Source organism: Plectrocnemia conspersa, unplaced genomic scaffold, assembly GCF_051122295.1.
Source record: "Plectrocnemia conspersa isolate PC_06_02 unplaced genomic scaffold, ASM5112229v1 ptg000006l, whole genome shotgun sequence".
In the NCBI taxonomy this organism is placed as follows: domain Eukaryota; kingdom Metazoa; phylum Arthropoda; class Insecta; order Trichoptera; family Polycentropodidae; genus Plectrocnemia; species Plectrocnemia conspersa.
Genome location: NW_028277170.1, coordinates 3,034,308 through 3,047,323, shown reverse-complemented (window position 1 = coordinate 3,047,323; position 13,016 = coordinate 3,034,308). Strand labels below are relative to the sequence as shown.

Genomic DNA, 13,016 nt, shown 5'->3' with positions numbered 1-13,016 from the left:
ATATATAAAATATATATATATATATATATACAAAAACCCCCATTCTGATGATGCGACATGCATCCGCAAATAAAACGCTCCGATTCGGTAAACAACATGAATAATAAGGATATCATTTTTGGATTGCAGAAAACAGTATTTCAAGTGACATTATGTGCATATCACAGACGAAAGGTTAAAGGGGGCGAACTTTGCTATTTGCGCGATATGAACGCAAATTATTATTAGTATTACATGCGAGCACAAGAGAAAGAAAAACATTTTCGCTTATGTACAGGCATGTCAAAAACATACGAAGCCGTGCAGAATCAAAATCTCAGGGTGATGGGAATTAAGATGATTAAGCTGTGGATTAAATTTTCACCCAATGCGCGATTCAAGCTAAACATAAGTGAATATAATACATGCAGAGATGAGAATGATGAATAGATGAAGTATGGTATATTATATATTAAAACAGTTTGGTCCTAGTGGTTTCAAGTCACTTTAGAATAAGTCGTTAATCGAGCATTGCGATAAGCGTGATAGTGATATATATTATACATAGGGTTGCTACATTTCGACAATAATTACAATTTAATATATGTGAATCGACCATTATAGTTTATCTGTACTTAATTTAATTTCGTTACAAAATCTATTTAACATAAAAAAAAAAAGTTATTATAATTATTAAAAATAAATCCTTCAGACAAAATGTTACAACTGGGTATTGTAACAACACCAATCGGAAGATTTTTTCTTCAAACTTTCAGGAATAGCCAGAAATAATTTTTAATATTTGTTTCGGCGAATGTTGAAACCAACAAAGAAAATATTTGTAAAACTCGATTTTCATAAATTTGGTGAAGATTTGTCGTTTTAACACCAGAGCTATGTAAATGTCAACAACCAGCTAGATATTAAATTAAGAGGAAAGACTGAAGTTGAAATGCTATTTTCATTTCTCCCGCGTAAAATTTATAAAAAAAATATTTTCACTGTGCCATCAAATAAGAATACGCTACGCGGCCAAAATTGCAAATAAAGAAAATATTTAAAAAAAAATTTTTTTTTAATAAAAGCAGTTATCAATAAAGGTGGTATATATAGTTGATAATTAACATTCACACAGTAGTAGTAGTAGTAAGACGTTAAAATTATTATATTAAAATAAAATGCACTATTTAAATTTGGCCACCCCTGTTATATATAGTCATATGAAATAATCAGAGAAATCGAAAATACTTCGGTGCAAAAGGGGACAAAGTACAAAATGGAGTTTTTAAATATCATGACAAATTCACTGTCATTACAATTTTAAACTAAAGCAATCGGATCTCGAGTTTGCCTACTGTAATATGTACAAATGAGAGAATATGAGTGTTATATTCTTCCATTTCCGCTCTGTAGTATCATTATTAAGCCGATTGACACCAATCCGCCCGCTAGTCGCTTACATAAAATTGTCCAACGGCGAGTAGGGGATTGTCCCCGCGACTTGTAAACGATCGTTATACAGATAGTTTCGATTCGGAACCACCGGATACACACACGACACAGCCATGACGGTCTCCAACTGAAATACCGCCGCCACACACTGACTGGCGGTCGGCAGCGCGATAAGAGAAGTGGCGCCATCTGTACATTTTTCAGCGCGCGATAAGCGCGCCGGCCGGCTCCCGAAATAATCCGCCAAGGCCGACGCGCCGCCACGATCGTGGTCGAAAAACCATCGGCCCAGTGGTGGATCCTCACACTCCCCTTGCCGAGCAGCATTTCGAGGACGGGGTCGAGAACTCAGCCGCTTAAGTACTTGGGTATTCTTGAAAACTGTCTATGCGGAACGGTTCACCCGCTGCTTTCCACACCTAGGGTATTACTGTTTCAACTAGAATCAATGACGATTTGACGTTCAAGTTGTTCGTGCCAAACAAACAATTTCTGGATCGCTTTTATAAGAGAACAATGCTCAAGAAAAGTGACTATCTACTACGATAATGAAATAACTCGCCGTACAATGAAAAAATATAATTTTATAACATACTCCTAAACATGTCACCATGTGAAATTAACTTATTCTGATCCCTGTAAAATTGCACTAGGGGTAAAAAAGTCATTCGATTCAACTCAAAATATTTTTTCATCCTGAAAACAAGGGATGGAATTTATGTGCGAAAATGTATACAATTGTAGAAATTATATAAGTTTTAATTTTGTTCTAATGTCTGACTGCACTCAATAATTCCGAGGAATGCTTCTCTCGTGGGCAATTTTATGTCGCTATCCTAAATACTAGATGGAAATAAGTTTAAAAAAAAGATCGTTTATATCATCAATTCTGAAGCTTTATTGACACATCGCCCACATATCCACTAAAAAATTTTTAATCGCCCACTTTTAGAAAACTATTTCTATCTTATTTAATAATAAATCGTAACGCCCGTATATTTTTTTAATTTGGCCAAAATATACGGGCGTTACGTAATTTTAGAATTTCAAATAGCAAGTTTGAAAATAAAACAACTTTGAATTAACTATTAAATTATTTACTAAAATAAAACAAAAAAATGCATACTTTTACACAACATTTTTACCAATATTATTGATATGGAGTAGTTAAAATTTTTTACCGACTCCGTTTTGACCATTTTATGAAGATTATGTTTGCCAGCATATTTATTTTTATTAAATCTTCCGTTGTAACCTGACAGGCGTAACATCAATGCGTTACAAGGGACAAATATGTACCAACTGAGTAAGTCAATCAGATATAATGAATAACTACAAGTATTAACCGTCAGACTGAAAGTCTGGGAATCAGTGACATCTATATTGTTAATTATAAATTAGTATGTGCTATACACCTATATATGTGGGCTGTTTTTTTTTAGTTACAGCGCACCTTAATAAATAAAAATCGAGTGCCGCTGCCGGGGCTCGAACCCGCAACCTCAGAGTCACTAGTCTGAGACGTTACGTCCTTAATATATAAAATATTTATATTAAATAAAACAATACATTAAATTAGATTAAAAAAAATTTACTTGAAAGAGAAAAAGCTTTTTTTATTTTTGCCAGGTTGACTGAATCTAATCTTAAATCTTTAATAATACTAAATCTAAAATCTGTTCCATCCGTGATTCAATCTAAATAAGATTTTAAAAAAATTGTTCTTATTATAAGCCAATTTATGGAAGCTCTTAAATCAGATTTGATTATTTAAAGCGCGGAAAAAACGCTCTTTAGTGCAGCACCTAGCGTGTTAAAGTAAATTATAAATAGGAGTCGGAATCGGTCGATTTTTTTACGACTCCTCCTCCGGAATATCAGGAATTGTACAAAAAATTAGCAAAGTTTAATCACTGATTATATTGTCAAAGAGAAAAAATCAACATGCGATTTTATTTGTGAAGAATCATTATCTTCATGACATATGTAGTGATGATAGACCAGTTCGCAAATTATGCCGAACACTCATATAGCGTTGATAATTCTAAAGAAAAAATGTGAAAAAAGATAATCTTTTTTTATAAAATGTTTGTATATAAATTTAGAAAAAATAAATAAGATTATATTTTTCTGAAATTTAATAAACTTTTTTTATGAGATTTTCGGTATATTTGAACTCTTTGATTTAGTTTTAAACGGTTTTAAAAAAATGTATAAAAGTGATTGTCAACTTTTTTATAAAAATATGAATAAACATTTTAGAATGAATATGGTAAGATTAATTATTTTTCTGAAATTTATGTGATTTTCGGTATATTTTAACTCATTGATTTAGTTTTATGCTGTTTTAGAAAATTATAGAACATATCTATCGTATAAAAAGAGACCTGAGTGTATTTGCTACATATAAATTGCTTTTCATAAAATTAAAAAAAAAATTAAAATAAGTAAGTATCGCAACAGCTCGGTTCTAATATATAACTACTTGTTAAAAAATATATTACAGCGGCCACTTTACTTTATTATAAGTAAAAAATGACTAAAACATTTTCGTACAACATTATTTTTCCCACTTCTCCATGTGCCAGCATTGTCCACAGAGATTCGTCTATCGCTCACTTTGAGAATCTATGATTAGACCCAATATCAATAATATACATGCTAATCAAGTTACAAATTTAATCTCGCTAATAGCTATGTTTTGAGTTATGTCATTATTGCAACTGACGAAGAATTACTTTCCTATTCTGCATGTTTATGGGCAGAATAATAGCTCAAGCGATAAATTGTAAGTGCCTTGAAAACCAATCACTTTCGCAACTAATGTGTCAACGATGCATCTACTTTCTCATTAATGATGAAAACTATGCATCGATGAAGTTTATGATATAAAAGATTACGAAATCATCAGCAATTTTACAATGGTACTGATAGGTTTTGGTTGAACATTATTCATTAATTAATTAGCTTCGCGTAAACAATTCGTTAGGATATTGTATGAGAGATCGTTTAATTCTACTGCACCCCTGACTTTTAAAGGTAACCCCCACATAAAGTCCATTAGGGTTAAATCGAGGCTGCGCGAAAGTTAGTTAACATCACCCCTCGAGTTAACACCACTTTTCGGAAACATTTCAAAAATAACGCGCAACAAGTGTTTGAAATATAACCGAAACAAGTGATTTATTTACGGGATATAAACCGGAATAAACGCCATCGTTGCAGATTTCAAAAGTTATAATTGGATGGAATTCACATGTCGAACGAATCCATAAACCATATTTGAGTTGAAAATGTTCATTTAACCCTTTGTCGAATTCTTATGTGAAGATATAGTTATTGCTTTGTTGTTTATATTGATATATAATCTAAGATCGCCAAATTTCATTAATTAAATTAAATTTAAGTATTTGTTTTAGGCTTAGAATGTATATTTTTTTAAAACAAAATTGTAGATGACCATATAAGGACATAAAAATGGAACATTCCTCGTGTATTATTACATTTTATGCAGGAATTGAATCTTGCCGAAATTTTCCATATCTAAAAACCGCCAATGAGAGGAATAAATAATGGCATATATGAAATCGGCGTGTAATTTGTACGCATACATACATATAAGTCGAGTTATATTTCGGGAAAAAACCCGTTATTGTCGATTTCTGAAGAATACAAGTCCAATGTGCCTCGTGCTCCCATTGTCTGATTAAAGGACTCGTTTTATCACCGAGTGGTATATTTCTAGGGGCGTACCCACATGATTTTCTTTATTATAAAATAAGCCCCAATCAAGTGTGCCTATATTTGGCACCGTATGGGGCGAGGGGTTAAAATGACATTCATATCAAACACAGTGAATGGACCATAGTAATTGCATACGTCATACCTACAGTATATTTATTTTCAACAGTCAACGCGTGATCATCACAAGCTTTTAAATTTCTGCCCTGTATTGGTCGATCGCCCTGAGGGGCGACACTGTTTTTTTATCACGAGTTATGGTTGTCGAGATTAATATTTTATCGGTTCTTTCACTATCGTTATAGTTTTATTATTCGTTCTATGTATGTTATCTATTGACTTGCTCTACGTGTATTTTTAATTTTGTTTATTTTTAAGTTAATATAGTTTATTTTATTTTAATAATTCTATCCGATTTGTTTTTAGGCACTGGTTATTGATATTTTTAAGCAATATGAGCATTACTTACAAAATACACGAGAAACATCGAATGTTTATTTGCATTTCAGCTTTTTATAACTATTCTATCCAGTAATGAAGTAAACGTGTAACGATTTTTTTTAAATTACGAATAGTTTTGCGTTAGCTAGGTAACATAAATATAGAATATCATTTTAACTGTACGATTAAGGTAAATGGAAGGAAATTTCCAGTCGCAATAAAGAAGCTAGAATAATAAAAAAGCTAGGTATTGACATATTTTACATAATGATAAATCTGGGTATTACATGGGTATTAAAAAATTGATTCGCTGCTCCTTTATATAATTTGAATTAACATTTCCCATTTTGGAGTAAAAAAATCACTTAACAAAAACACATAAATCAAACAGCCAGTTATCTACCTACTGACATATAGAAATTAAACGATCATGATTTGGTTCATTTTAAGTACACTTAACCTTTATAATGCCGAGAGCAACCCACACAAATATATTTTTTATATTTAATGGTAAGAATATCGAACGTATATCCGTATCGTGTGCTTTGGAGCTAATAGTGGGGCGTAAACTTAAACTTACCATCTCTTTTTCAATTATGAATAATGATGAAATGGATAGGTCTGGAACTGACCGTGTTAACGCAAATAAAGTATAGTAAAAATATAACTTCACTGAAAAATACAGAGGCGACTATTTAATTTATATTATTATTCATAATTAATGAAATACAAAAAACGATTCCTTTAAATTTGTAAATGTTTGGAAACTGAAGTTTGGTCACCATAATCGATATCCTTCAGCATGAACAGTGTATAGCAAAAATCTATCTTACAACTGAAGGACTACTCTCGATTAAAATAAAGCATTCAACTAATTAATCATCGCAAAGTTATAGAACATAATAAATATATGACAATTGATCAACACCAACTTCAGGATTCGCAATTTAATGCTCTCAAAATATATTGTCGAAATAGTGAGTTAAATTTAAAAAAAAATATTTTTAAATAAATACGTACGTAAATGTAAAAATTGAGAATCTTGGATCACAAATCATACGTTTATACTTCATTTCAGGCTTCAGAAAATAGAAAATATATTAGGGATGACATAGATACCTTTGGACTTATAAAGGTTAATGGTCATTAAATATAATAAAAAGAAATAATTATTATATGGAATATTTTTTTGCAAGCAATAACTTTTGAAGTAAAATTATATATTTATAATATTCGTATTATATTAATTTAGTTAAATTACATTTATTTATTACTACATTTCAAATAATTTTGATTAGAATCTTTTATTGAAAAATATTTTTTATAATTCAAGATATGTACTCATAATCTAATTAGATCATAAAAGTTTATTATTTATAATAATTGTTTTATAAATTTCTTCTGTTTTTAAATTATATAGATATTTATATAACATATGAAATATTTAAAATACGTTTTATTTATTTATAATATTATTCATTAATTATAATTTTAAATAGCCGTTAATAAAAAAAACAGATGGACAAAAAGGACTCTTAAGTGATTAACGTTTCGGTTGCCGAAAAAAAAAGAAAATTACATTTAGCTGGCAACGGTTGTCAACGGCGCTCTTGAGCAAGTTCAAAAAAAGCGTCATTGATTACACGCTACGTTGATAATATAATGAATAACCCAACGTTAAACAACAACAACAACAAAAACAGGTATACGACTCTTGTAAATATAAGTTATTAAAGTGGCACGCGCTCCGCACAACGAATCTGAGTATCTCCGACGCCCAATCGAAAGAGCTTTAGCGTTGTGCACACTCCAAATTCTGTTCAAATTCAACAGCAAATATGACATTCCTGATGCATTTATCAAAGTTGAAAGGTAGGAATGAATTAGGTAAATTGTTCGTCACGTCGAAACATCAACGGCCAAGTCGCACACACGAGAGGCGTTGCCCGCGCGCGCTATCACTTGATAAGCTCATGAATGGAAAGCGCGTTACTACGCACGCGCGCGCGACTCCCAACACACACGCACGCGTTACATATACATACACAAGCGCGCGCACGAACCGGTTCTCGATGTTTTTGAATCGTAAAAACGCCGGGACAACATGGCCGCATGGCGCGCCGACCACGTGGACGATCGGAATTCAAATTATGCAATGTCGTATTGATAAGAGTAACGATGACAATAATAGGACGAGGGTGCGCGTTTTAGGTTAAATCCGGTACCTGTTCTTGTCCGGTTGCTGCTGCGGCTGCTGCTGCTGCGCCATATCGTAGGGCGTTAGGGGAGCAATTTTGGAGGATTTGATCGGCGACAGGTGTGCGGAGAATTGCGAAGGTGTGCGGCACGTGCTTCGTGCGTTGCGCGCGCCAAGCGCCGGAGCAACAGTTTCGACGGCCGGAGCAGCACTGAAGCGCACCAGAGCTCTGCTAGTGGCGTCGCCTGTCGTCAGTGGCGTGCAACGAGCGCGGCAACAGTGCACGGTTATCAGCTAAACCACCGACGAATCGGAGATTCCAAAAGCAGCAGGAGCCACTGAAGATCGGTGTAGCGCTTCGGAAGACCGACACTACACTATTGCTTCCTGCTACGCACTTCGCAGATAAGAAAGTGAGGGTCTTCTAAATTTACTCGAAAAGACCTATGAATAGGACACTGAATTCGTGTCACTGACTTTCCACAATTATGACGTTTGATGAGTCAAAATGTGAACGATCCGCTTGGTGTTGTCTATCGTATATTGAAGTTAAGCTTATCACACGAAAACTAATACACATATTACAGTAGGAATTAGCTTTTCAAGGACATGGAAATTACTCCAAATATGTTTTTACAATAAATAAACTGAACTGACAATCGAACACAATTTCAGCGACAGTGATATTGGTTTGAACATTCGTTCCGAAAGGTTCAGATTAATAGGAAAAACTGACTACTGTATATACATTCAAATAATGGCATCATCAATTTATCGACAATTCAGTAAATTAACTATTGTCATTGAAACAAATAAGTGGATATGTCTACGTTCCACATCGTCGGGTGTATTGGGAAAGGAATATCAACAATGATCTGACATCGAAGTCCAAGACGCATAATATATTTGTACAAATCTGCATTACAACGATAACCCGAATATAGAAGATAAGAATTGACAAGAATTTATTGTTAATTTATGATTCTGTCTAAAACGTAAAATGTGGAGCAAATTACATCTTGTGTAAAACATAAATACCGTAGACTCCCCAATAACACGTTATTTGGGCGCCCGTTACTTTATGTGGGAGCGATACAAAAAGAGGATATTCACCTCACACCTGATTCTCGTACATACGTATTGCAAAAAATATATGAGTATTTTCTAGTCCCCCAACTACACGCATCCAAAGAGAACATCTCGTGTTATTCGGGGGTCTACTGTATGAATTTTGCAGATTATCTATATTTGCGTTAACAGTCAGTTCGAGAGCTATCAATTCCACCATTATTCATAATTAAGAAAGAGATGACAAATTTGGGTTTATATTTTGAACAAATTTATAGAAATTAAAACCTCTCAAAAAATTTCTCAATTATTAATAATGATGAAATAAATAGCTCTCAATCTGACTGTGTTAACGCAAATAGGGTATAGTGTTCATATTAAGACTTTTAATAACAATATTACGACTTATAATAAGTAAGACACGAATGAAGCATATATAAAGCAATTTTTTACCAAATGGAGAGGACAAAAAAACAATTATACTATTAATTGAAATTATTTAAATATATGTAATTGAAATTCATAGAATTTCATTAAATTAAATGCATTTTTCTACCCAAATTCAAAGGGGGGGCAATGGTTCTTCTCCCCCCCACCCCCGACGTTGTGTTATATACTATGATTTAAAAACTATGTATTCCTAATATTATTTAATTCAATAAGATTGGGACACAATTGCTATGCTTCGACGTAATTTGTTAATCGCCCAAAATCGAGTTATATGAACGTTTCTTTATAGTGAAGCAATTAGAGAAAACAAGGGATCGATTTTGTATCATTCGTTTGAACGAAGAGATGAATCAATATTATTCTCGATACCGAAAACAGTACTGCACTTCTCTTTGGTCACAGAGAAATGCATCACGCGTTATATCACTGGTGTGTCATAAGGAAATGCGTCACGTGTTGAATGTATATAAATATTGGAATGAAATAAAGAGATAGCACTTGATCTTGAACTCGAAGATAGAGAGAGTGACGACATTTAATCGTTCATCTTGCCGATTCCTCCTCCCGGTCCTTAACAGTTGTAACGACTCGAGTCGAACGTAAAAAACATACTCGGAACGGATTATTACAACTTTTTGACATTAGATAGAAAATTTAAACCGAAATAAGCGTATCTTCAATATACATCTGTGTTATTTTCGCATGTAGGTACATCATATTTATCTAGCTACAGATTTACTATTAGCTATTAAACCCAAACTTGCCATCTCTTTCTCAATTATGAATAATGATGAAATGGATAGCTCTCGAGCTGACTGTTAACGCAAATAGGGTATAGTAGATACACATTTCTATATTATTTATATTGTTTTTATCGTTATGTGACTAGAAAGCAACTTCAGCGATATGTTATTCAGGAACTTACAAATCTATAATGCCGTTGAAATTCCAATCCAAAACATAAATCGTCCTTGTAATATCTCAATATGCCAATAATTAATGATTTATTTTTGAATTGTTACTGAAGATGAGAAGTGGATCCTTTACTTCAAGTAATAGGTTGGATGTCAATCAAACCCCGAGAACAGGATTACACTCCAATAAGACAATGTTATGCATCTTGTGGGATATGAAGGGCATAATTCATTATGAGTTATTGGATTATAGACAGACGGATATTGTGCCCAGCTAATTCGTTCAAAGGCGACTCAAACCACAAAAAAGATCTTCCTTTATAAATTTAAAAAGACTGCGCTCCCCCTGGTGTATCCAAGCAGACGAGAGAAAAAATCAATGAATTTTTTTGGGAGCACCTTTCTCACCCACCGTATTCTCAGAATGATCCAAACGGATCTATTTGGATCCCTGCATTTTTTTTTACAAAAACGACATAAAAATATTTATTGCTTCCAAAATGACAATATTTTTGAAAATTGATTAACACATGGAGAATAATTGTAGAAAAAGATGAAGAAAATATATAATTTAGTAAAAGTAAAACTTCTTCCGGAGGGGGGGGGGGGGGACAAAGTTTGCCAGTTTATTGATAGTTTTTTACTAATATTTGTATTTCATTAAGCTTTATAGTATTTCATCTTTTTCCAGGGGAGTCACTGGTCGTTTATTTTTTTTCCATTTCATTCGGATTCATAGTATTTCATTAATAACATGCGTTTTTCTGGCCAAGTGCCTCCACTTGCCCCCCCCCCCTAATGACACTCATGACGAAACGCAGTATGTGTTCATACGGTAAAAATAAGGGATAAAAATCGGCGGGACAATTAACATTCGTTATAGTGATGACGTTAATATTTGCTGAGACCGTTGACGACCATCAGATCTCTAGATAAGATAATGCTCCTTCTCTTCCAGTAACGTAACAGTGGACACTGGTCTTAGTGTGCATGCATAAACTGCGCATGTACACGAACCGCGTATAGTAATTTCATATTAAATATTATGATATAAAAACATCTTTATGATTATTAAAACATTCATATTTTTCAGGTGCAAGTAAAATAGTAGCTAGAATGGAATATTGTTTAATTAAATGGATCGAAGATTGCGACAGAAAGAGCTTACCGTTGAATAATCAACGCATAAAACAAAAAACCTTGCTCATTTAAAAACAAAAGGATTTGACGAAAGCGATGATATTGTCATTGTAATTCTACAAACTTTTGCACGTTTCGCCTAAAATATTAGCTGGAATGTACATAGTTTAAAAATACATAAAAATAATTTATGATAGTAACTGGATCTCGATCCCTTCCGCAACTGTATCAATGCAGTAGTTTGGACAGCTGAGTTTCGGAGTGGTTTCTGTGCTTAATTAATAATGCAGCGTATCTGACTTCTGTCGATATTTGATTGGAATACATTAGTTTAGATTTTCTCGAGAAATTCACGTTTATTATATTAAATTTAACATATACATAGTTTGTCGGAAAACGACATACGACTTTAGAGCGAGGAGAGAAAAAATCTGTAGCACCAACGAGATCAAAATTTGCATTTTTGGTAATAATCGTAACAAAACAGGGGCGAATACTTGTTGCAAGAATGCACAGAAGCCATGGCGAGACATCATCTTTCAGAAGGTTAGAGCCAAAGCATTGAAAATCTGCGATTATACTTTTATTTGCCTAATTAAAACACGAAGGGCTTTCTCTTTCTCTAAGACGGTACGTATTTTCCCGAAACTAGCGGAACGATTAGTGAAAATACAAGCATTATCGACTGATAATCTACCAATTTCCAGTGACGTTATTGGGTATTGTAATAATTGTAAGCCCCCGAATAAAATGCATGCTTCTCTGTGAATCGAGTTTTAAGTACAAAGTAAAGTTTATATTCATCAGTAGTGTATTACAAAAAAAGAGTGAAAACGCTGATTAAACGAATTTTGAGATTTCGATATTATTGCATTGTGGAATAACTGTCAAATAATGTCAGCATACATGCTAAAATTTATGTTCGGAAAGAGGACAATAGATCGAGATCAATATTCCGATAGGAAAAATCAGAGCAGTACTTTCCATCCGAATACAAACGAATTACCATGACTAACATAAACGGGGACAGTCCCCCGTTCCATTGTAACGTACAACGTTCAAAGGTCGGTCGAACACTTTTACTAAAGTTCAACATACTGGGGAGATAGAAAAACCCGTCTAAGATTTCGTCCTTGGGATAAAACGCTCCATATAAGCAAACAACTGTAATATCGCTTTTCACTAGACGCTGACCTCGTAACTGATAATCGCGACCTTGCGTTGGATGAAAAAAAATACATTTTCAGACTTATCGAATAACAGTAAAGGTGCATTCTTACAACACATCGTGAGAATACAAACAAAGAGTGATTAGTTCGCCAGTAACTGGAGATAAAATTGTATGTATTTTTATTGCCACATAAGTTAATAAATGTCTTTATCGTAGATATAATAATTTGACGACTTGAATGACAGCGGTTGTCGGTCGTTGGTCTCTCGCATAATTCAATTTTAACAATTATTTTATAGCTTTTATGTAATAAAACAATCTCAGACGAGGGCAATATAGATGATGATCGTATTTGAGAGTTTAACGTACTCGGGAACGGCTGGCAAAATGACAACAAATTTGCAACTGAATGATGCGGCGAGGTCTACGATCCAACCCACATGTTCACGCAAAATTAACGCAA

At 33.5% G+C, this 13,016-nt stretch overlaps 1 protein-coding gene across 7 annotated transcripts in view; it reads right to left on the bottom strand.

Annotated features, from left to right (window-relative positions):
* Positions 1–13,016, bottom strand: part of Imp (IGF-II mRNA-binding protein) — a 58,841-nt gene that overhangs the window by 12,585 nt on the left and 33,240 nt on the right. For 3 of the 7 annotated variants that reach the window (XR_015809934.1, XM_088187624.1, XM_088187626.1), the window contains exon 1: positions 1,440–1,594. The exons of 3 other annotated variants lie outside the window; for them this stretch is intronic. Coding sequence is in view for 3 of the 4 variants with exons in the window: in XM_088187624.1 (XP_088043750.1) it covers positions 1,440–1,546 (107 nt within the window). In the remaining variant the exon portion in view is untranslated. Of the gene's footprint in view, positions 1–1,439; positions 1,595–7,838; positions 8,190–13,016 lie in introns of those variants that run through there. One more of the 7 variants, XM_088187628.1, reaches the window with a different exon arrangement.